The 25,911-nt window shown below is 38.0% G+C and overlaps 1 protein-coding gene across 4 annotated transcripts in view; it reads right to left on the reverse strand.

Annotated features, from left to right (window-relative positions):
- Positions 1-14,281: 14,281 nt before the first annotated feature.
- The window catches only part of GRIA3 (glutamate ionotropic receptor AMPA type subunit 3), a 352,129-nt gene continuing 340,499 nt past the window's right edge, over positions 14,282-25,911 (reverse strand). For 2 of the 4 annotated variants that reach the window (XM_023522173.1, XM_011378239.2), the window contains 3 exons: positions 23,574-23,688; positions 20,776-21,023; positions 14,282-15,867 (listed from right to left, as the gene is read on the reverse strand). In XM_023522173.1, the coding sequence (XP_023377941.1) occupies positions 20,778-21,023; positions 23,574-23,688 (361 nt within the window). In that variant the 3' untranslated portion in view covers positions 14,282-15,867; positions 20,776-20,777. Of the gene's footprint in view, positions 15,868-20,775; positions 21,024-23,573; positions 23,689-25,911 lie in introns of those variants that run through there. The other 2 variants (XM_011378240.2, XM_023522170.1) reach the window with 2 other exon arrangements.

Here is a 25,911-nt window from a genome sequence, read left to right on the forward strand (position 1 = left end):
ATCTATCTATCTATCTATCCATCCACACACACACACACACATTCGTCCATTTTCTTTTATGTGTGCCTTATCTCCATTCCCCTTTGCAAATGTGGATCTTTGAATCCTCCACTTTTCATTCATCGTTGTCTTAATTTGTCCCTATGTATGCTGAACGTTCATTACTCTCTTGCTATAGCAATTCTCTCATTATTATTTAAGCTTATAATGCCTTGTTCTGAGTAAGGGTTGCACTTCTCTGCTTCTATTTGTCTGCTAGTCACTTTACTCCTAATTATGTATTGTTTTGTTTTATTATTTTGTTTTAGATATGCTGACACCTTTCACTATTTCCTGTATTGCAAGTCTCTTAGTGGAGAATTCCCTCAATTTTTGTATGTCTGGAAATGTCTTAACTTCTCCTTCATATCTAAATGATAGCTTAGCTGGGTACATTATTCTAGGTTGGTAGTTTCTTTCACTTAATAGTTTAAATATTTGATTCCATTCCTTTCTGGCTTGTAAGTTTTGCAGTGAGAAGTCTGAGGATAATCTAATTGTTTTTGTTTTTATAAGTTATCGTCTTCTTTTCCCTGGCTGCCCTGAAAATTCTGTCTTTGTACTTGATTTTTGATAACTTTAATACAATGTGTCTTGGTGCAGGCCTTTTTGAGTTGATATATTTGGGTGTTCTGTTGACTTCTTGAATTCCAAGGTCCAGCTCATTTCTTAGATTTGGTAAATGCTCATCAACTATTTGTCTGAAAATACTTTCTAGCCCCTGCTCCTTTTCCTCGCCTTTGGTAATGCCTATTATTCTTATGTTTCCTCTCTTGATGGTATCAGCTAGTTCTTGAATTTCTCTTTCATTATTTTTCATTCTTTGGTTTCTCTCTTCTTCCTTCTGATTTATTTCTAGATTTCTGTCTTCAATATTACTGATCCTTTCCTCCATTTGGTCGACTCTATTTCCCAAGCTTGTTATTTCATTTTTCAACTCTTGCAGTGTGTTCTTCATCTCCAGAAGTTCTATTTGGTTCCTTTTGAGGGTTTCAATCTCCTTGCTCTGCTCATCTACTTGTTTTTTCAATTCCTGAAATTGTTGTTTTGAGTTGTTTTGTATCTCATTTAGTTTTTTCTGAAGTACCATCTTGAATTCTCTGACATTTAAGTTGCATATTTCTATGTCTGTAAGCTTATTTTCTGGAGATTTTTCTCTTTCTTTCTGAGATGCCTTCTCACCTTGGTTGATCATGGTGTTTAATGGAATATTTCTCCACCTGAGCATTAATAAAAGTGTATTCTATTGTTTTGCCAGAAAGAAGATTTATTATGTAAAGATGTCTCTTTAGCCTGTTGCAAAGAAGGTGCTTTCCTTTTGGCTTCCAGTAGGTGACGTCTAAGCCTCTTGGATCCCTGCTTTATTTAAAGCCTAAATGTGTTTTTTAATTTTCTTGTAGATTTTTAATCACACTTGCTACTCTCAGTTTCAGTCCCTGTCAGTGTTAGCAACAGTTTCAGTAGCGCTTTCTGAGATTACCCTGGGGCTCAGCAGTGATTAGTCTTGGAGGGTATGGGGAGAGGGTCCCTCTGGTTGAGAGTTCGGGGCTGTGGCTCAGCCTCAATTTTGCAACTGGGGCCGGTAAAAACCAACTGTTATTTCTCTACGTTCCTGTCCTGCTTCTCTGCTTTCTTCCCTGATGACTGGGCCCTGCTGCCGGCTCCTAGAATTTCTGGCACTTCCAGTCAGTCTGATCAGGGAAGTTGCTGCTTCTTTTCCCGTCCCCCTCCTCCTGCAGGGAGCTCTGGAACCTGCAAGAGGTAGCTTCAGTCTAGGCAGGGTTTGATCAGATTCCCCTGGGGCTCTGTGGTGATCATTCTCAGAGGGTATTGGGGGAGAGGCTCTCTGGTTTGGGGTTTGGGGGCTGCGGCTCAGCCTCTGTTTTGAAATCGGGGCTAGTAAAAATCAACTGCTTTTTCTCTGGTCCCACTTCTCTGCTTTCTGTCCTGATGACTATGCCCTGCTGCCTGCTGCTAGAATTCCGGCACTTTCAGGCAGGCTGATCAGGGAAGTCGCCGCACCTTTACCCTTTCCCCTCCTCCTCAAGGAGCTCCAGTGGCTGCGAGAAGTAGCTTATTTATTTCTCTGAGTCCATCGCCCTACACCCGGTGTTCTGACCCGTGGTAGGTCTTATGTGCAGATCACATGCTCAGACATGCTGGTGTGCAGTTTAGGTGTTTTTGTTGTTGTTGTTGTTGAGTTTTAGATGTTCAGCTTATTGTTTCTTCAAGGGGAGAGATCTGAGGACGTCTCTCACTCTGCCGTGTTTCTCGCTTCTACCAAAATGGACTTTAAAACCAAGGTTATAACAAGAGACAAAGAAGGACCTAGTATTTCCACTTTTGGGTTTTATCTGAAGAAACCCAAAACACTACTTCAAAGGGACATGTGTATCCATATGTTCATTGTAGCATTATTTGCAATAGCCACGATATGGAGGCAATCTGAGTGTCTGTCAGTGGATGAATGGATAAAGCAGAGGTGGTACATATATACAATGGAATATTATTCAGCCATAAAAAATAATGAAATCTTGCCCTCTGCAACAACATGGATAGACCTGGAGGGTATTGTGCTGAGTGGAGTGAATCAGACAGAGAAAGACAAATACCATATGATTTTATATATACATGGACTTTAAAGAACAAAATATGAACAAACAAAGCAGAAACAGGGGAAGAGATTAAAAAGTACAAATTGGTAGTTACAAAATAGTCCTGGGGATGCAAAGTATAGTATGAAGAATATAGTCAATAATATTGTAATAAATAGGTGTGGTGTCAGATGGGTACTAGATTTATTAGTGTGATACTTTGTAAGAAATATAAGTGTCTAATCACTATGTTGTATGCCTGAAACTAATATAATATTGTTTGCCAACTCTAATTGAAAAATAAAAATAATATCTAAAAAAGAAGTACAAATTGGTAGTTATCAAAAAAATGCATTTAATACCCCTAACCTACCGAACATCATAGCTTAAATGTGCTCATCAAATTTCCATTAGCCTAGAGTTGAACAAAATCACCTTGCTGCTGCCCTGGAAAATATAAAAATTCAAAATACAGTTTCTAGTTAATGCATATCACTTTTGCGCCATCATAAATTCAAAACATTGTAAGTTGAATTATCATAAGTTGGTGCTCAGGAGAGAGTTTTGAGATGGAAATGGAGACCTGAGAGACATCATATGTAGGAGGAAACAGAGACCATGGTATAGCACCCAGGGAGAATGTACAGAGTGAGAAGAGAGAAATGAACATGGTGGAACATTGACATTAAGAGATAGAAGAGGAGATCAGGAAGCAGAAGAGAAATTAGCATCCACAAGCTAGGAGGAAAACCAGGAGATAGTGCTGTCGTGGAAATCAAAGGATAGAGATTTCCAGGATGGAAGAAGTTAATAGCACAGAATTCTGGAAAGAGGTCAAATAAAATAAGGTTTATAAAAGTAAGGCAAAGTAGGGGTTAGAAAGCTTATTCTGCAAAGAGCAAGTTAGTAAATATTTTAGACTTTGTGGACTTTTAGACTGCTGCAACTACTCAACTCTGCCATTGTAGGGTGAAAGCAACCACAAAATATGTAAATGAGTGAGTGTGGCTGTGTTCCAATAAAACTTTATTAACAAAAACAGGTGGTAGGGCAGATTTTGCCTGGGGGCCAAAGTTTGCCATTCTTTGCTATAAAATATGGATTACAGTTTATTGATAACCTTGACAAGAGCAGCTCCTGTAGAGTGGTGGGGCAGGAGCTATAGTACAATAATTGAGGAAGAGGAGATGGGATGTAACAAGATTTTCTGAAGCTATAATGTAAATGGGGGGGCGGGAATTGGGGCCCTAGAGGACTTTACCAGGTTTAGAGAGAGTTTCTAGTCTTTTCAGAAAACTAGCACTCTCATGGGGGAAGATTGCAATGTTGTTGGAAATATTTGTAAAATTGTTTCCTCCTGTTTGCCTACGTTCAAGCTTCTTGTGAGCTGCTGCCAGAGCTTTAATTGACTTGTTCAGGCTTAATGAATATTTATTAGGAAAAATTTAAATCAACCATATTGCTACAGGATTGAAGCTCAATAAAACCACTGCAGGGGCAATTTTGCCAAAGCCGCTGACATGGGGAGATGATTATTTCTTAGGCTGTTATTACAGGTTCTTTTGTACTTTTATAGCTTGTGCATCATGAGTCAATAAATAAGCAAATACCTCCTGCTGAGAGGGTGGGCAGGCTGGCAAGAAAGTGGTCATTCTGAAGTTCTCAGCTGCTGGAGGCTTACAGGGGCCAGGTGTGACTCCTAAATTGAAAAGGCTCACAGCTTTTGAGGCACAAAGAGACATTCAGTTAGGCTTTATTTGATTGTATTAGGAAGGGAAAATCCAAGTGACAGGAGGAAAGTCTTCACTTTGGGTTCTTTATAGGTCTTTCTCTGAGCAGAGCATTGGGCATGAATGGATGCAGATTCTTTCCATTCATCATTTACTTTGTCACCAAGACTGAAAGCCCTCTGAGGGCAGGGTCCAAGTTTGCTACTTCATCTATGCTTTCCCCTTTGTCCAGAGAGGAGAGGAAGACAGTGTATGCCCTTCCCAAATCATCTTGTCCAGGTGATGTTTGGTTACAATGACAATGGCTGTCAAAGAGCTTGGGCACCTTGCCAATTCAAATGGGTTTGCGAACCCTCAGTGTTGAGGATGCTAAGGAACCAGTGTAGATTTGGGGCAATGACAGACACCCCACCACAACCTCTCTCTACCCTCTCTTAACAACAGTGCCCTCCTGGGGAGGCTTTTGAGGAAGTGCAGGTGCTCTGTGTCCTCACCGAATACAAATGGCTTGTGCATAACTCTTAGTTTTAGATGTACAGAAAGTCTCCTAGCAAGTACCACATTCTTTCACTTTCAGTTCTAGAGACAAGTTTCATTACTCCTTAGTGCCACCCACAACTCTCTTCCAAGACTTGCCTCTCCTTCAGTCCAGAATGATAGAGGTGAAACTAAGTCCTTCTAGTAGCCCCAGATTCCAAAGAGATCTTACTATGTTTCCTTAAATATATTTGCCCTTCCTGTTTGAAGATTGTACTATTGACAGAGTATGATCATATATGAGTCTTAACAGGGCAAGAAAACCAGTGTAGAGATCACTCCTCCTGTACATAGGAGGAGTGTGCTATTTGAAGCTCCTGACCTTTTTTGCAGACCTGGTTGGTGAGTCTGACTCTATGTGTAAGCAAGATATATAGCCATTTGTAGTCTAATTTGAGAGACTAAAAGTAACCCTTTTGCTTCTCTCTTCCTCCAAGGAGAAAAAATCCCCAAACCCCACCTAAACACAAATTGCACTCTATCATCATCTACCACAGCACCTGAGATTAGCTTCTCCTTTGGCGTAATGGATTGGAGTTCCTGTTAAAATATAAATTTATTATTTTGGAATATCTGGGGACATAATTTGGTACAGTAAGTCCTCACTTAATGTCGTGGATAGGTTCTTTGATTTTAAGCAAAAACATGTATAACGAAACCAATTTTACCTAAGCTAATTGATATAAACAAGAGTTAAGTTCCTATGACATCTAATTAATGTTATAATAAAACTATGTTGAACAAAACAACATTAATCAAGGACTTGCTGTATTTGAACTGATTTTATCAGTCACCAAGGGGACCATGACTTTAATCTAGTCACTGAATCTACTTCCTAGAGAATCAATTCTCTTCTGGTGGGACTGCTATGAGTATCCTAATCAAAGAAGAGGAAAGCAGTCAAAAAGTTTTAAAGTGCAAGTGGTCAACATTTCAGAGGACATTGAAAACAGCAGCAATATGTTGAAGCCCACAGTCCAAATTAACCGCAGTGTGTTTATATCAACTTACACATCAGAATCTTCTGAGAGTTTTTCTTTCCCACTCTCATTTTTCCTTCCTCTCCAAAGCCTTGTGTTCTTTGTTACCTAGCTCCCTGACTCCAGATATCTTTCTTCCTATTTCACTCTAGTATCTCAACTACATTCTTCTTTTCTGGCTTAGTTGCAAATTATTCCCTTTCCCTTTCTTCTATCATCAGCTCCTGTTTTCTACGGTGATCATAATATAAAACTGGTTTATATTTGAACACTTCCTTTATTTATTAGAAAAAACTGTATTCCATGTTTAGTCTTTAAAAACCAGAATAGATCATTAGTGTTTTGTTTCTCTCTCTTTTAGCAACATTGTAAAGTCAGTAGTGTCCTAAGTGTATTATTCTTCCTTCATGCTATTTATTTATTTATTTATTTAGCTATTGGATAAGGAAATCCAGTAAGTTTCAGGTGTACTATTTAGAGTAAGGCATATATATATATATTTCATTGTGTGTTCCCTTCCCATAGTTAGATTTCTTTCTGTCACTTCATCCTCTTCCCTTCCCCGCCCTCTGGTAACCACTAGTCTATTGTCCATGTCCATGAGTCTCTGTCCTGTTTGCTTGTTGCTTTTAGGTTTATAACACACATATAAGTGATATCGTGGTTTTCAAAGTTTTCTGTCTGGCTTATTTCACCTAGCATGATTATCTTGAGGTCCACCCAAGTTGTCACAAACGGCAGCATATCGTCTTTTCTTATGGCTGAGTAATATTCCATTGTATATATGTACCACAGCTTCTGTAGCCAATCATTTATCATAGGACACTTTGGTTGCTTCCATGTCCTGGCTACCGTGAATAATGCTGGTATGGACATCGATGAGCAAATATCTTTTCAGATACAAATTTTCAAGTCTTTGGGGTAAATACCCAGTAGAAGGGTTGCCGGATCACATGGTAGATCAATTTTTAGTTTTTTGAGGAACCTGCATACTGTTTTCCATAGTGACTGTACCAATTTGCAGTCTCACCAGCAGTGTATGAGGGATCCTTTTTCTCTGCATCCTCTCCAAAATTTGTAATTACTTGTCATGTTGATAACAGCTATTCTAACAGGTGTGAGGTGATATCTCATTGTGGTTTTGATTTGCGTTTTCCTACTAGCTAGTGATGTTGAGCATCTTGTCATGTTTGTTGGCCATTTGTATGTCTTCTTGGGAGAAGTGTCTGTTCAGGTCCTCTGTCCATTTTTTGATTGGAATTTTTTGTTGTTGTTGTTATTGAGTTGTATGAGTTCTTTTTATATTTTGGATATTACGCTCTTATTGGAGGCATTGCTTGCAAATATATTTTCCCATTTGGATGGTTGTCCCTTTACCTTGTTGACAATTTCTTTTGCTAAGCAGAAGCTTTTTAGTTCGATATAGTCCCATTTATTTATTTTAGCTTTCATTTCCTTTGCTTTTGAGGTCAAATTCAGAAAATCCTCTTTAAGTCTAAGGTCTTTCAGTTTAGTTCCTATGTTTTCTTCTCTGCACTTTATTGTTTCAGGTCTTATATTCAGGTCCTTAATCCATTTTGAATTAATTTTGGTGTGTGGCAATAGACAACAGTCTACTTTCATTCTTTTATAGGTGGCTTTTCAGTTTTCCCAGCACTATTTATTCAAGAGGCTTTCTTTTCTCCACTATATATTTTGGCTTTTTTGCCGAAAATTATTTGCCCATATAAATATAGGTAAATTTCTGTACTCTCAATTCTGTTCCACTGGTCTCTGTGTCTGTTTTCTGCCAATACCATGCCATTTTGATTACTATCTCTTTGTAGTATAATTTGAAGTAGGGCAAAGTGACGCTTCCAGCCTCATTCTTTTTTCTCAGGATGGCTTTGGCAATTCGGGGTCTTTTGTGCTTCCATACAAATCTGATAATTTTTTGTTCTATTTCTTTAAAAAATGCTGATGGGATTTCGACGAGGATTGCATTAAATCTGTATAATGCTTTAGGTAATATGGTCATTTTAACGATGTTGATTCTTCCAATCCAAGAACACAGAATATCTTTCCATTTCTTTGTATCTTCTTTGATTTCATTTAATAGAGTCTTATAGTTTTCATTATATAGATCTTTCACATTTTGTTAGATTTATTCCTAGGTATTTTATTCTTTTTGTTTTAATTGCAAAAGGAATTATTTTTTCCACTTCTATTTCTAACACTTCATTATTAGAATATAGGAATGCTATGTATTTTTGAATGTTGATTTTGTATCCACAAACTTTACTGCATTTGCTAATTGTTTCTAGTAGTGTTCTTGTGGAGTCTTTAGGGTTTTCTATAGAGAGAAGCATGTCATCTGCAAATAGTGACAGTTCAACTTCTTTGTTTCCTATTTGGATATCTTTTATATCTTTCTCTTGCCTGATTGCACTCACTAGGACCTCCAATGTTATATTGAATAACTGGCGATAGTGGACAGCCTTGCCTTGTTCCTGATCTTAGAGGGAAGGTTTTTAGTTTTTCGCCATTAAGTATAATGTTGACTGGGGGTTTGTCATATATGGCCTTTATTATGTTAAGCTACTTTTCTTCCATACCGATTTTGTTAAGTGTTTTGATCATAAATGGATGCTGTATTTTGTTGAAGGCTTTTTCTGCATCTATTGATATGAACATATGATTCTTATATTTAATTTGTTTATGTGGTGTTTCACATTAATTGATTTGCGTATGTTGTACCATCCCTGTGCACCTAGGATGAAGCCCTCTTGATCGTGGTGTATAATCTTTTTAATATGTTGCTGTATTCAGTTCGCTAGTATCTTATTTAGGATTTTCGCATCTGTGTTCATAAGAGATATTGGTCTGTAGTTTTCTTTTTTGTGTGTTATCTTTACCAGGCTTTGGTATCAGAGTAATATTGGCCTCATAAAATGAGTTGCGAAGTATTGCCTGCTCTTCAATTTTATGGAAGAGTTTGAGGAGAAAAGGTATTAAATCTTTGAATGTTTGGTAGAATTCACTGGTGAAGCCATCTGGTCCTGGACATTTACTTTTTGGTAGGTTTTTAATGATTCTTTCAATTTCATACTGGTAATTGGTGTATTTCGATTTTCCAGTTCTTCTTGATTCAGTCTAGAAAGGTTTTGTCTTTCTAAATACTTGCCCATTTCCTCTAGGTTATTAAATTTGGTGTTCTATACTTTTTCATAGTATTCTTGTATGATCCTTTGTATTTCTGCAGTGTCTGCCATAATTTCCCCTCTTTCATTGCTGATTTTGTTTATTTGTGTCCTTTCTCTTTTTTCTTGAGTGTGTCTAACCAGGAGTTTTGCAATTTTATTAACCTTCTCAAAGAACCAACTCTTTATTGCATTTATTTTTCCTATCATTTTTTTGTGTGTGTTCAATTTCATTTATATCTGCTCTAATTTTGATTATTTCTTTCCTTCTGCTGACTTTAGACTTCATTTGTTCTTTTTCTAGTTTTCGAAGATGAAGCATTAGGTTGTTTATTTGATTCGTTCTTCTTTTTCGAGGTAGGCCTATAATGATATGAACTTTCCTCTTATGACTGCTTTTGCTGTGTCCCAAAAGTTTTGATATGTTGTACTATCATTATCATTCATTTCTATGTATCTCTTGATCTGTCTTTTTATTTCTTCTCTGACCCAATTATTCTTCAATAGCATGTTGTTTAATCTCTATGTATTTATTTGTGGTTCTTCTCGCTTTCTTTTTATAGCTGATCTGTAGCTTCCTAGCATTATGATCCGAGAATATGATTGGTTTGATTTCAACCATCTCATATTTGTTGAGACTCTGTGTCCTAATATGTGAGACATCCTTGAGAATGTTCCATGTGCAGTAGAGAAGAATGTATAAGCAGCTGTTTTGGGATGAAAGGCTCTGTAAATGTCAATTATGTCCATTTGATCTTATGCGTTATTTACAGATGTTATTTCCGTATTGATATTCTGTTTGGATGATCTGTCCATATTAGACAGTGGGGTATTTAGGTTCCCTACTACGATAGCGTTTTGGTCTGTTTCTCCCTTTAGTTCTGTTAATAATTGCTTTACATATTTCGGGACTCCCTGATTGGGAGCATAGATATTAATAAGTGTTATGTCTTCTTGGTGCACGATTCCCTTTCTTATCATGAAGTGTCCCTCAGTATCTTTCTTTACCTTTTTTATTTTGAAGTCTATTTCGTCTGATATTAGTACCACTACTCCTACTTTTCTCTGAATGCCATTTGCTTAAAATATCATTTTCCACCCTTTCACTTTGAGTCTATATTTGTGTTTGGAGCTGAGATGTGTCTCCTAGAGGCAGGATATGGTTGGGTTTTGTTTTTTGATCCATTCTGCAACTCTGTGCCTTTTTATTGGTGAGTTCAGTCCATTTACATTTAGGATGATTATTGAAATATGAGGTCTTCTTATAGCCATTTTATCTTGCTTTCTGGTAGCTCGATGTTTCCGTTGCTTCCTTATCCTTGTGTGTCTGGTTTTTTTTTTTTTTAATTTTTGTTGGGTGTTGTTGGTGTTTCCTCTGGTCCTTCTTGTTTTATGTTATGTACTTCAGTTCTGAATCTTTGGCGTGTGGTTACCATTACAAATATGTAAAGGATAGGATATATGTATATATATACAGTCATCCATTTTCTTCTGTGTGTGCCTTATTTACATTTCTCTTTGAGAATTTGGATCTTTGAATCCTTCCTTTTTTCTTTCATTATTGTCTCAATTTGTTCCTATGTATGCTGAACATTCATTACTATCTTGCTTAGCAAAACTCTTTTTGTTGTTTAAGATTGTAATGCCATGTTCTTAGTTAGGGTTGCTCTCCTCTGCTTCTATCTGTCTGCTAGTTGCTTTACTCATATTTTCTTTGTCATTTTGTTTTAAGTGAGGTGACCCTTTTCAGTATTTCCTGTAGTGTAGGCCTCGTATTGGAGAATTCCCTCAATTTTTATATATCTTGAAAGGTCTTTATTTCTCCTTCATATCTAAAGGAGAGTTTTGTTGTTTACATTGTTTTTGGCTGGTAGTTTCTTTCATTTAATAACTCGAATATTTGATTCCACTCCTTTCTGACTTGTAAGGTTTGTGCTGAGAAGTCTGACGAAAATCTACTGGGTTTTCCTTGATAGGTTACCATCTTCTTTTCCCTGGTTGCCCTGAGAATTCTTTCTTTGTCATTGATTTTTGATAATTTTAATACAATGTGTCTTGGAGAAGACCTTTTTAGTTGAGATAATTGGGTGTACTGTTGACTTTTTGAATTCCAAGCTCTATCTCATTCCAGAGATGGGAAATTCTCGTTAACTATTTGTCCAAAATGCTTTCTAATCCCTGCCCTTTTTCCTCCCCTTCAAAAATGCCCATTATTCTTATGTTTCCTCTCCTGATGATTTCAGCTAGTTCTTGTCTTTATCTTTCATTATTTTTCACCCTTCTTTCTCTCTATTTTTCCTTTTGATTTATTTCTAGATTTCTGTCTTTGATATCACTGATCTTTTCCTCCATTTGGTCGACTCTATTTCCCATGCTTGCTATTTCATTTTTCAACTCTTACTGTGTGCTCTTCATCTCCAGAAGTTCTATTCGGTTCTTTTTGTGTGTTTCAATCTCCTTGCTAAAGAACTCATTCTGCTCATCTATTTGTTTTTTCTGTTTCTGAAATTGTTGATATGATTCATTTTGGATCTCATTGAGTTTTTTCCAAAGTGCCATCCTGAATTCTCTGTCATTTAAGTCACATATATCTATGTCTTTAAGCTTATTTTCTGGAGATTTTTCTCTTTCTTTCTGAGATGCCTTGTCACCTTAGTTGTTCATGGTATTTAATGGACTATTTCTCCATCTAGACATTAATGGATGTGTATTCTACCTTTTTTTCCAGAAACAAGATTTATTACATAAAGATCTCTCTTTAGCCTGCTGCAAATAAGGTATTTTTCTTTTGGTTTCCAGTAGGTTGCATCTAAGCCTCTTGGATCCCTGCTTTATATAGTTTTAATAATGCCTTTTTTTCCTTATAGATCTTCAATCACACTTTCTACCCTCAATCTCAGTCCCTGTCAGTTTAGTGACAGTTTCCGTAGCATTTGCTCAGATTCCCCTGGGTCTCCACGGTGTTCGTACTTGGAAGATATGGGGGAGTGGTACCTTGGTTTGGCAATGGGGGCCAAGGCTCAGCTTCGCATTTTGCAACTGTGGCTGGTAATAATTAACCTTTGTTTCTCTGCCATCCCTTCTTGTGGTGTCCAGTTCTCTGCTGTCCTCACTTCTCTCCTTTTTTGCCTTGATGCCTGGGCACTGCTGCCTGCCACATGGAGCTCACAGCTCTACCAGGCAGGGTTGTTCAGGGAATCTGCCACACCCTCTCCACTCCCCCTTCTCCTGCAGGAAGCTTTGGCTGGGAGAAGTAGCCTCTTTGTTTCTCCCAGTCTACCACCCTACTCCAGGGGTTCTGACTTGTGGTAGCTCTTATGCACAGATCTCATGTCAGATGTGCTGGTGTGCAGTTGGGTATTTTTTGTTGAGTTTCAGATGTTCAGCTTATTGTTGTTTCAAGGAAAGAGATCTGGGGACTTCTCTCACTCTGCTATGTTTCTATAAAGTTTTAATAATGTCTTTTTTTCTTATAAATATTCAATCATGCTCACTACCCTAAATTTCAGTCCCAGTCTATGTCAGCAACTGTTTTGGTAGCATTTGCTCAGATTCCCCTGGGGCTCCATGGTTTTTGGTCTTGTGGGAAATGTGGGGTGGGGCCCTCAGGGTTGGGGGATGTGGTGTGCAGCTCAGCTTCGCATTTTACAATCACGGCTGGTAATAATTAACTGTTGCTTCTCTGACATCCCACTTCTGTGCTTTCTGTCCTGATCTCTGGACATTGGTGCCGCATGAAGCTCATAGCTCTCTCAAGCAGTGCTCTTCAGGGAAACTGCCTCACCTTCTCCCCTCCTCATCCTCCTTCAGGGAGCTCTGGCTGTGAGAGGTAGCTTCTTTGTTCCCCCCAGTCTACTGCCTGACCCCTCCGGTTCTGACCTGTGGTAGCTCTTATTCGTTGATCCCATGCTCAGATATGCCTGTGTGCATTTTGGATGTTTTTCGTTGAGTTTTTGATGTTTAGCTTATTGTCGTTTCGAAGAGAGAGAGATCTGGGGACCTCTCTCACTCTGCCATGTTTCTGATGTCACTTCCCTCTTCCTCAATGTAGATCAATGACCCTAGGTGAAATAAAAATTTTCCAATGGAACATTAAGGTATTTTCAGTAATTAAGGCAGCAATATAAAACTTAGCCTGTTAACTAAGAGCACTAGGACATATACACTTTGTAGTAATGTGGGAAAGGAATTGGAAGTGTTTTCGAGGTTCATCAGTTCTGAGTTTGGGTACTTTCTTGGGTGGTCAGATCTGGACCTGAAGCAGGGCTCTGAAGAGAGGGTCCCAAAGGGTGTAGGAGACAAAGAATGGGAATGAAGGGACCTGAAGCCAAACTCTTCCTGCTTTATTTATGAACTGAGATTCTGCTTCTTGCTGTTTATGGATACCCTCTCACTGTTGGTGGTTGTGACAAATGTAATCTAAGATCTTGGTGGTATAGTTCCACTTAGTTGGAGAGGTCTGAATCTGACTGTGGTTGTAGTTAGGGTAGGGAGAGGCATAATCCTTTGTGAAAATCACTAGTAAGATGACTGTTACATCATTGGCAAAGCTTCTGGTGGGAAATAAATTAGTGAATAATTACTTCTTGACACTTGCATCTAAGTAAATTTTAAACAAAGCAAAAAACCAGAATTCTTTCTTTACAATTTTATTTACAAAATGTATTAAAACTTTGTACAATACCTCATGGCAGTGAGGCTTCGTAATTTATGCCCACACATGCAGTTTACACTTTTACAGCCATTAGTTTGCTTGGCAATTTTTATGCTCACTGAAGTACAGTTTTAACAACAAAAAGAAAAGAATTGGGAAAAAAATCCTCAAGTGACTACTGCCAAACTCCCATAAGCTTGACGTTAGTAGCAGAAATTTGAAGCAATCAATGTTTTTTTAAACATGCAAGTTTTAAAAAAATAACAAACCAATTTACCCGCCTCTCCATTCCCAGTGAAATTTCCTCTCTGAAAAACTGATTTGTGTCAATATACATACATTTCTTGTTATACAGTGCCTATGAAAATGTTTGTGTGTAGCTAGGTTGGTTCGTTTTATGCAACTTCATATTCGCATAGTGTTAGCTTTCTACACTGGCGCATTATAGCATTCAGAAGTTGAAAATCACAGTTTCATGAAAACAAAACAAAACAAAAACACAACGGCTTTTTTTTGTTGTTGTTGTTTCATACCATTCAAGATTTGACACACTTTTTGGAATGAAAGTTTATATTACACTTTTCTGGAAACATTTTGTTGCATGAAACTTTTTTTCTGAAGACAAGAGTAAATATGCGGTGACTCAACTAAGCATCTAAAGGTCATACTTGGGAAATGAATTTGAGCTAGTTTTTATAGTCTGGAAACTTCCCAATGCATGTCATTGATGAAAGCAAACTATTGAACTACAGAAAGCATATGTCGTTATATAGGAGGTAATTAGTGAGCGGAGATTATTTCTTCTGACTGTTCTGATGATATCAATGGCAGGTACACAGTTAATTATTTGATAGTCCATGGAGCAGTGGAGCGATCTTCTGTGAGAGTCACTAGAGAGACAGCCCCAGGTAAGGACCAGGGAGTGATGCTTAGGCCCTCAGTTTAGCAGTAGGTTTGGGAATGCTTCTTAGCCTTTGCAAACTAGAAAAAGACACATGCAGTCTGATGGAGAGCCGCGGGCAGTAACAGGCAACAGCTGGTAAGACAGACCTAGCAAGAGTAAAGTCAGATTGAGAACAGTGGTCTGAACCCATTGGCCCACCTTGCAACGCAGTCCTGGTCTCTGTGGTGTACACTTGAAAGGCATACTGAGCAGAGAAAGCAGAGCTAAACACAGTGTTGTTTCTGAGAAAGATATTCTGAACACCTTTGGGAGTATAGGCAGCATTTCCTTTACCTCAATGCTAAACACTCAGCTATATTGACTTAAAATGCACACTGAAGCAAGAAAAACAGACCTGTGAGCTTAAATTCCAGGCTTCTTGGAAAGCCCTGGGATCCATTTTAGGAAAGCACCGAGAGGTATGCCTGATAGTGCCCAGTCCCTCACTACACACGAAAGTCAATTTTGAAAGCTCTGTTAATCCCTTCACTGAGTAGGATGTTATCAAAGCATTTTCACAAAACTATTTCAAGGACACAGAGAAGTCACTGTTTAGTCCCTTTTCCAAAGTGTTGAATTTTCTTAAGTGCTGCATTTACAGTCTAAAGATATACACATTTCAGCAATGTTGAAAGGAAGTAAGGTACACAGAACATCACCACCAACAGGAAATGCCAAAAACATCTGTTCAGTAGATGCTAGAAGAAATGCCAGTCTGTCTTCCCAAACACAGGGGATCAAAGATTTTTTTTTTTAAACCAGGAAGAATTATTTTAGCTAAGATGGACCTATTTGTTGAATTGGAATTTTAAATGTGCGCTTGTGTGTGTCTGTGTGTGTATTAAAGAATGTGTGTATACTCTGTAGTAATATCAAAGAATGGCTTTTGTTGAATTGACTTTTATGATAAGATATTTTTTTCCACATACTGGAATCTTGCATGTCCATTTTTTGTTGGTTTTTATTTTAATATTTTTTTTCAAGCAAAGCAAAAAGATTTCAATGATAGTTTGCATTGTCGTGAGTCTCAGAGTGTTCCATAAGGCACTGAAGGAAAAAAAAAATCAGTTTTTCCTATTGAAAGGTCATTGCACCATCAGCAATATTCGTGTCATGCCCGACACCAAGGAGAGTGAAATCTGGCTCAGGATCCTTGAAGCAGCCACGTTTTCGGTGATTCCATTTGTCACATGCCTCTAGTGGGAAGGGATCTGCAAAAGCAAGGAGGAAATTTAAACTTGAATGGGCTTTTTATCGGGAATTGAGAAGTTTATTATGGCTCAGTCTATCTTTGACAAAAACCATGGCTGTTTTCTCAAATTGGCATCTCTGGGACTGTACCCAGTTTGACTGGCTTTAGGCAACCAGATATGTTTAAATTCTTTCACTTGATGCAAATGGTTTGTATTAGGTAAAATTAGGTTCCTCCTCTACTATGCATTGTATAGGCTTTGCATGAAATCTAACTCAAGACATTAATCACTTAGGATGTAGGTATACTAGAAAGTCTTAGTAGCATTCAAATATAGATATTCAGGATAACTACACTGTAGAGTGTATTCTGATTGCAGAACCTGTGATCAAGGACTGTTTACCTGGCACAGAGGGTAAACAATGTTTTATGGCTTGCTTGATTGAAATCCATTTGCCGTGAGAAGAAAATTTGCTGCTCACTGCCAAAAAAGTGTCAGCTTGTTTCTCTTAATAGAGGTTGTAGTACCTACAACCTTAGTTATTAAAGTCTAAAAACAACACAGAAACTTTAAAGAGAAAGCACATTCCAGGAAAAGGCCAGGACAGTGATACCCATGAAGGGGCTTGGCATTCATAGAGTTTTTGCCCTGACATTGTGGTCTTGACTGAAATGTAGATATAGTTTTCTTCTTGGAGGCATTAGCTAGTGCAGGAGATTCATTTTCCCCTGACTCTGAAAACTTAAGGCCACTTTCCTGTCTTTTCTTCAAACTCACATCCCTCCTCTCCATCCTTCTCTCTATGTTAATGGGGCACTACTTTTTCTACTGAGATAACAATGAACTTTATCCCAAAGAAATGACATAATCATTTTTTACCACTGGCCTTGGAATAAAAGTATCTGTAAAAAGAATGTCAAAGATGCACCTGAAGGCCAAAAGCCCCAAAGAGAGCAGAATAAGACTAACATGGAAGTGGGTAAACCTCTTCCTTGGAATGTCCAGAGTCCAGAATTACATCTGTCTCAGAAGCTTGGAGAAATTTAATGTCTATGGCAGAAAGATCAAAGTCCCTTCCTCACCCCTCATTAGCCATAGCATGCCATTACCTAGCTGCATAACTTTGGGAAAGCCACCTAATCTCTCAATGCCTCTGTTTCCTGCTTTTAAGTGGAGATAGATGAAATATTATTACTGAGGTAAGTTCTCTGGGGACAAAGAACACCGCCACTTCAGTTATCCAGAATGTGTTTTCTACTTAACATAAGATGAAGTTTTCGAGCAGGAAAATGTCCCCAGCAAGAATGTCTATGCATAGGCTGCAGAAGGAAAATTGATGACTTTGAAAATGGGCCGCATGAACAAAGTTAATATTTTCTAGGAAGATTAAACAGAACTGTCTTAGAGGAAAAATGGGAATCTTTTTCCTTCACTTCAGCATCTTGAGGTTTTTAAAATGAGAAGGACTTCAAAACTATTGTTTAAGAAACCAAAGAAGCCAGAAGTAGTTCTGAACAGCAATAAAAAAATTAGAAAGAATTTCTTAAAACAAATAGTAGAGTCAACCCTAGGGTGCAGTGAATCTGGAATACTTGGCAGTCAGTCACCTACCAAGGCATGCTTAGAGGCCACACTTCCAGTGGTAGGTCAGTAACCCAGGGGGGGGCATTAGGTAGTCAAGAGCTCGTCTGATTCCTAGTGGGTGCTGGATCTGAGGCTGAGGCACGTGTTCCTGCAATGAGTCTAATAATACTGACTCTACTCTCATTATAGAAAATGAGAGACGACTCTCTCCTCTTTCAAGGATGCCTTTTATTAAGCAGATTTCACCTGGATTATATTTTTGCAGGTGATTTGCCCTTGAGTAGTTTTTGTTCCTGAAGAATTACTGGTACCATAAATTCCCAAGGCCGGCTCTGAGAATTAGCAAGAAAAGTGAAACCTCAGGGTGCTTCTCTATCTCTGTGCCCATGAGTAGACCCTGACAGATCTAGGCTAACTCATCAAACTGGAAGCCTGATAACTAGGTAACAAATTTGAAGTCACTAGGAGACATTCTAGAACTTCTCAGGAAAATAAAAGATGTATGGATGAAGAGTTCACTCTTTACTTAACCAGCATTCCCCTAACATTATATCACCAAACTGGCTGAAGATAGCAGAGATGTTTCTATTTCTTGCTCAGCTTGCTTTGTGCCTCTTGACTGGCACATATAAAGTTTCTTTCCAGCATCCTCTGAGGCATTTTTTTTTTCTTGTCTGGAGACATCGCACAGATTTGGAGGACAGATTTGTTTGCAGAGGTGTTTCCCAGGTTTTCTTTTCATTCTAGTGATGGTTGCCAAGGTGCCAGCTAACTGGACTGTAATCACATTGGGATTGATGTCCCTCAAAATATGATTTTTTGCTTTAATTATCCTGAATTTGGCTTTACAAAATTAATCAACGAAGATGACTAAAAGAAAGCCAGAGAGCCAGAAGTTGTGTCACATTCATTTCTAAGGCATTTTCCCCAGGTTTGATTTCCTGGGCCTCTACTTTAGGACTGCGACATTCTGCCCAAAGGTTTGCTGATCCCTATTTCTTTCTTTTTCTTCCTTCCTTCCTTCCTTCCTTCCTTCCTTCCTTCCTTCCTTCCTTCCTTCCTTCCTTCCTTCCTTCCTTCCTCTATTTATCTCTCTTTTTGTTCTCTCTTTTCTCTAGAGTATTATCACTCTCTTGACCAACAGTGTCAACATGACATGGGAGCTTGTGAGAAATGTAGACTCTCAGGCCCCATCCCAGACCTGCTGAATCAGGATCTGTGCTTTTATAAATGCTCAGGTGACTTACATGCACATTGACATTTGAGGAGCACTGCTCTGAGGCTTTAACAAGAGACTGAGGTGATAATAGTTGGAGAGTAGGGATCTATATTCTCAAATGGGATGGCTGGTAATAAAGAGGGTCTGGAGGCTGTGTGATCCTGAGCCCTGATACCCTTCTGTTTCAGAATGATTCTTTCTTGGGAAAGTAGGAGTGATTGAATATATAATCTCATGTCGAGTGCATAAGTCAGACATATGGAGACTTGGTGAAGCCAGTCCCTAAAAACTTTTTTTTGTAAATGAGTGGGACATAAACTCAGGATCCACTCTCTGTTTGATAGGATCCTATTGGAATTTCAAGGTTCCTGGAGACTACCAGGCCATGAGTGGTTAGAGGCAGCATGGTTTAATGAAGAATACAGCTATCGGAGGAAGAATGGCTGAATTTTAGTCCCAGAACTGCCACTACCCAGTTGTGTTGCTTTGAGTCAGTCACTTGATGTGGCTGGATCTTAGTTACTTAATCAGAAAGTATTTTCTGACCCACTACCTCAAATGAGGCAATAGATGTGTGAGCACTTGGAAAACTGCTATGCAGATTTAAGATGTATTATTGTTTTGGATGCCAGTATCTCAGAATTTGGGATAATTAAACTAAGCTGAAATTACTCATGTACTGTCTTATGAAAAATCAAGTGATGTGCCCCAAATGTAATGGGCCTTTATAACCTACTCAAGAATAAAATATTTTAAGCACACAGGAGCGTTAAATGCTTGCATGCAAACAGTGCTAATTATAGATGAATTCATGTATTGTACATTCAACAATACAATGGGAACACTTTGTTAGTGTGCTAGTTCAGTGTATTGAATATATTGTGGTAAAAAGTTGCAGTCTGCAGCAGAAAAGAACAACAAGCAACTTTATCAAACAAGATAATGTTTTCCATCATGAAGAGAAATGATTTATTTCAATAAAATATTATTTAAAATTGGCTAAATTTAGTCCACAACATGAAATATAAGATCAAAACACAAATAAATGCATTTGTAGAAATTCAAGCACATTGACATTGACTCATCAGGTCAAAAATGTACTATCTAAAATAAGGGCTATGAAGGTGCTCAATGTTCTGTTCCACTTCAGATAGATGTATTAATGACGACAGATGCACTTGAAGGTAACAAGACTATATATTTTTAAACACTCCCAGAATGAATGGTTATCCTAATTTTAACTTTCCTTTGAACACATCTGAGTTATTGGTGGTGGTGGTGGGGGGGAGGGTGTTGGCTATGGCTGCTAGAGTCAAAGTGACATCAGGTTCATTTAAATATGAATTTGGGGAAGCCAGTAGCAAGGAGCCTAGACTGTACTTTGGGAGATATTTGCCTGAATATTAGTTCCAAGAAAGGGACAACAAAAGAACTCAAAGATCAAAGAAATTGTCTCAGGCTTACACTTAAGAGAACCACTTCTCTGCTATGGAAGCACAGCATTTCTCAAGATGGCAGTGCCCCATTTCCAGTCCTCATATTCATATCAGTTCCAGAGCAACTGCTTTCTCTAGAGCTGCACTGTCCAATATGGTAATTACTAGCTGCATTTGACAATTAAACACTTGACATGAAGTTAGTACAAGCTGAGATGTGCTATGAGTATAAAATACACTCCAGATTTTAAGACTTAGTATAAAGAAAAGTATGTAAAATATCTCATTCATTTTTATATTAAGAAAATGTTGAAAGGAAATCTTGGATATATTGGGTTAAATAAAATATACCATTAAATTAATTTTACTTGTTACTTTAAAAAATGTGGCTACTAGAGCACTTAAAATTACATATGTGGTTCACATACATGGCTTGCAAATATTTCTATTGAACAGTGCTGCTCTAGAGAATTTTTTTTCCTTTTGGGGCACAGACCACAATTTAATTACAACTATGCTATTAGGAAAGCACCACTGCCTGACAAGAAAGCACAACCAACTATTGTTTTCAAAGAATCAAATAGTTACAAAGAACAGACAATGCTTGAGACAATAAACAAAACTAAGAAACAAGAGATTAACATACAGTAATATAAGGCTGATTAGTTTACTAAACCTTAACCGTACCCCTAGATCTTAACACTCTCTGTTCCATACACGTTGTAGCCTTCTCTGTATGTAGCGTAATTTTGAGTGTTGGTGGCAGGAGCAGGCTTAAAGTTTTGGGTGTTCTTTGTAAGTTTCATGCGTTTGGACTCTGCCCGCGATTTGTAACAGAATTCTATCAAAGCCACCATCATGGCCAGCCCCAGACCTCCGACAAGTATATAGAAAACTCCTGCCACATTGCTCAGGCTCAGAGCGCTGGTCTTGTCCTAAGAGAAATGAACAATGTGATTAGTTTTGGGGGAAAACAAAGGCAATAGGACATAATACATCACAACAGTATAGGATAGTTCTAAGTTGTAAGATAACTAAACATTGATGTAAGTGTTATGACTTAACTCTGGCAACTGACTGATGTTTCACAGTGGCCAGCAAGATGGTAGATTGTGCTTCTGTTGACAGTTGTGGTCCTCACCTATATGTTCCTCTATTTTGATTCCTTAAATCCTTCAGGACCTCAAAATAGTGTCAACAACTAAATAAAACAGCACTTGACTATGGGAGCAAAAGTGTAAACACAAGCACAATTTATTCTTCTGTTAGTCTCAGAAAACGCTGTTTGCCAGAGTTGAGCTGCGACATAATCTCTATAAATGTAACACTTTGCATTTGGGAACTTGAAGCACTCTTTCCCCTCTCTGCCCCGCAACACCCCTTTCTTCCTTGTTCTCCCTGTGACAAACTTGTTAATAACTAGTCTTTGAGATACCAGGTGAGAATATTAGAGGTTCCTGATATTCTTATCTGGGGAGTTACTTAATAAGGGTTTGTTTAAAAAAGATTAACTCTCTCTTTTCCCCCAGTGGCTGAGAAATTGCTCCTTTTGGGGACTGGTTGTTAAGTGCTCATCCTCAGAGTAGCAAGTCTTTGTGCTGCCAGAACAAGAGTGCACCACAAAGAATTGGCTCCATTCCATCTTCCTGAGAATTTAAGAAAACTGTCAGTATAACGGGGTCATGAATTGGCTCCATACAAATCAGAAGGCTTTTCCAGGAGGCTGATGATTAAAAAACGTCCAGCTAATTTTTAGTTTTTACTCCAAGGAATGTAGTGAATAATTAAAAAATACTACACTTAATCTTCTTTCTATGCAAAATAGGGGAAAAATTGAGGAAGACGGTCAGTGACTTTCAGGTCAAACTATGCAAATCTGACTAAGCTATCTGCTTGTATGAAAAAGCAAAAACTGGACTACTGAACCATGAAAAGAAAAAGATTGGTGCCTTGAGCCCTACCTTGAGGTAGGACACACCAAGGGCCAGGAGCCTTTCTTTGAAAAATAAAATAAAATAGCATTTTTGCAGTCTTTTTAGAGGGAATGTAACCATTTTGCTACTGAATGCAATCAAATGGAATACCCAAATAATTAAGTCAGCGAATTGAGAATCTTATTCAAATGATAACATAGTGAGCTGATGATGGCCATTACTGACACTCAACACTCTGTGGTTCAACTAGTCCTGGTATCATTTAAAGAATTAGATGTTAAGACAATATGGCCACGTCCTGATACTATTTTCATAGAAGTCAGTCCTGTATTTGTTTACCTTAATAAAAAGGCCAATTGGAATTGAATCACATGTTTGGGAAATGGGATATGTGTGTGCCTCATGTCTACTACAATATAGCAAATAGTCACTCTTCTAGGATGAATTACATTTAGCTAGAGAAGTGGTAAGAATTTCTTTCTCTTATGGAACAATGGATCATTTCCTTAAGGTAGCCGATGAAGCTATCTGCAAGGATGTTCCACAGTCCATTAGGAAATGGACCAATTTCTGGTAACCCTTCCTCTGCCATGAGATTTTTATATTTATGTTATATTTGATGGGGAAAGTGTCCTTTGACATAAGCCATATAAGTTGTAGTAACAAGAACAGTTTCAAGTTCCATGTATTTAAGTTTCATAGAATTCTCTATCATGGGATATAGAAAACCAGTAGCAAAATGGTTCACTGCACAGGGAAAATGAGTGGCATTTCATGAAATGAATTAACTGATACCACAATATTAGTCGAAAAAAAGGAAAGATAAAAAAACTGAAACTAAAAATAACTTTCTTAGGGAGCAAAAGGGAGCAGGAAGGAGGCGGGGAAGAGTGTTTCATGCTTATCAATGTGATGGTTATTCTGACAATGTTTATTCTTAAGGAGCATGCGACTAAATTTAAGAAGTATTACATACAGAGATTCAAATGACACCTTTGGAAGAGAGAAGTGTGACAGACTTAATGAGATTCGAGATCCAAATAGTTGCTGAACTCAATATAACAGCAGCTGGGAGGAGGCTAACCATTCTGCTTACAGAGACCAGTCTTTGTTATTTATTTCTTTGATTGTTTTCAGATGGGATCAACATAATATATTAATAACAAAAAGTATTTACAACTACAAAGTCTCTGATACTGTAAAAGCTTAAGAAAAAGTACTGTCACAACTGGATTTTGTTGTTATATTTTCTCTTTGAACTTTGGAAAAGTGAAGTACAGTAAAACCCCCTTATAGCACAGCTCCTTATTTTACAGCCTTAGAAATGCAGTGGGCCAGGTTGAGTTCCTTAATCATAACAATAGCTTTTTAGAGTCAATGATTGATGTCACATGCCAGACCTCTGAGGCTGGTGTTTGCCTTATTCCCTTAGCACTAGTGTTATAAAGGGGTCTCACTGTGTCAGGGAAGGAAAGCTGTGTTAAGGTAGAAAATAAACAGTGGTTCAAAATGTGATTGCTAATCAGTACAAAAAGACCTTCAGCGACTGACCTTACTCCCGGAGTCCTTGGCTCCACATTCCCCCTTATCGTACCACCATTTGTTTTTCAGCTTGTCTAAGATGCCTTGTTCACTGAGTTTCAATACTGCAAGGTTTACAGGCGTTCTTCACGTGGGAAATAACATAAATAACATTATATTATGTTATTTTATGTTATTCAAGCTTCAAACTACTTTAAAACTATAGAAAGCGATAAAGCAGGGGGCCCTGGCCACAGAGTAATTTTAGACACTGCAGGCAACCTGAGCATTACCTTATAAAAAGTTAACACTACAACAACGCTATATTTACCAGGGCCTGCCCATATCGCTTTGAGTAATCGGCACACACTGTTAAATAATGAGGATAGAAAAAAGGCACTCCTCAGTTAGGCCGTGTGTGGTGAAGAGGGTGTCCCCTTAAGCGACAGTCGTTGGAGGCAGCTTGAGGTAGTTTTGTGACGGAGGTGTGTTAGGTTTGATATAACTGGGTGTCTTGTTGAACTTCCAGACAGAAAACAAGTTGTATGGAGGAGTGGGGAAGAGGACTGGGCCAGAAGGGGAAGCATTCCCCTATGTGAAACTAGACAAAAGATGAATATAAACAGAATAGAAAATAGATGTTGCGTGAATAACACGGCTTTTGATTAATTGTCCTTTATTACAGAAATATGTTGCCAAGCTGAAAATGATTTCAGAAAAAACTATATTCCAAACATGTCTTTACTCACAAATTGAATTCCTATGCATGTCCTTTTCTTAGTATTAAAGATATAATGTGGACCTCTGTGTTTTGGATAAGAGGAATACTTTCAAGAGTGTGAGAACTGGCCTGTAGATTGTTTTTTGAGTTACTAACTGGCTGTCTCTCTGAGATGGTCATATGTCTGTGGTCAGCTTAGATCACCAGAGAGTGAATGAGATTGTTTAAAAATTAATTATTAATATGGCATGACCTAAAATGACAAACTGACTGCCACTGTGGTTAGCACTATAGAGGAACGGTTTAGGTAAGCTGTTCCGGGAAGGTAGGACTTTAACTGAGAGACTAATACATCCCCAGGAGGCCAGCCACTTCTCCCTAGTCTTCCACCCCTTAAAGCATAAAAACTACAGTAGGAGCCACTGGGCAAGTGCAAGAAACCCTACTTGTCCTATGATAAAGGTTCCTTCTTCAGCTATAAAATGGGAATAATGGCTTTTACTCTGTCATCTTTCTAGAGCTAATGACATTTAAATAAAGTATCTCTAATAACTTTAGATAAAAAATGAAGGAGGACTGGGTAAAAAAAGGGAAAGGAATTAAGAAGTACAAATTGGTAGTTACAAAATAGTTACAGGGATGTGAAGTATAACATAAGAAATATGGTGAATAATATTGTAATAACCATGTATAGTGCCAGGTTGATACTAGACTGGGGGGATCACTTTGTAAGTTATATAAATGTCTAACTACTATGTTATACACCTGAAACTAATATGAGATAATATTGAATGTCAATTCTAATCGAAAAATAAAAATTAAAAAAAATGCATTATATGTAAAGGGTGGCATAATTCTATTATGAAGCAATCAACTATGGTGTGTTCAGATTTATGTGAACAATATTGCCAATTCTAGTGCATATTATTTTGAATGCCACCAGTTTACAAGGAGGAAAACAGACACATTCATGTAACTATGAACATGCCACAGAATTTCTTAGCTTATTTTTGTACAAGGTACACTCACCAACATATCCGTCACTGACAAGACTTCTTATAGTCACAGAGATCTGGCCTCTATCAGACCAAGTCCCCAAAGCCTATTTCCTTTCTTCCCCATTTTGCTGTTGAGAGCAGAGGAATCATCTCATCTTGAGCTATTCTGAGAAATGTATCATAATTTTAAAATAATATGCAATTTCAGAGTACTTGAGATTTGAAAAACTATAAACCTTTAGTATCAGGGAGGTGCCACTTTCTTAGTGCAGGGCTTGGCAGTCAGAATATCTGCATTTTGTGTCTCACCAGGAAATCGAGGTCCTTTTTATACCTTAAACAAATTCCTTCAATCAATGCCAAAGCCTCAGGTTTCTTAAATGCCAACCGGAGTTGCTTAGAATGCAAAGCAACAAAAGATATTCAAAATTCTGAGTCTTTTAAAGATATTATTGGCAGTGAAAGTTAAGTCTTAGACTTTTAAAGGGCAGATAGGCCAAATCACCATTTGAACTGCCTGCTCCCCTAATTCCCATGGTCTAGTTCCCTTCTCTTTCTCTCTTTTCCCCCTATTTTTAGTTTTATCACTACCACCTCATCCTAGTGCTAGGTCTTACTGGCACCCAGGCTCAGGATTCTGGCAGTTAGT

Source organism: Pteropus vampyrus, unplaced genomic scaffold (genome assembly GCF_000151845.1).
Source record: "Pteropus vampyrus isolate Shadow unplaced genomic scaffold, Pvam_2.0 Scaffold335, whole genome shotgun sequence".
NCBI lineage: Eukaryota > Metazoa > Chordata > Mammalia > Chiroptera > Pteropodidae > Pteropus > Pteropus vampyrus.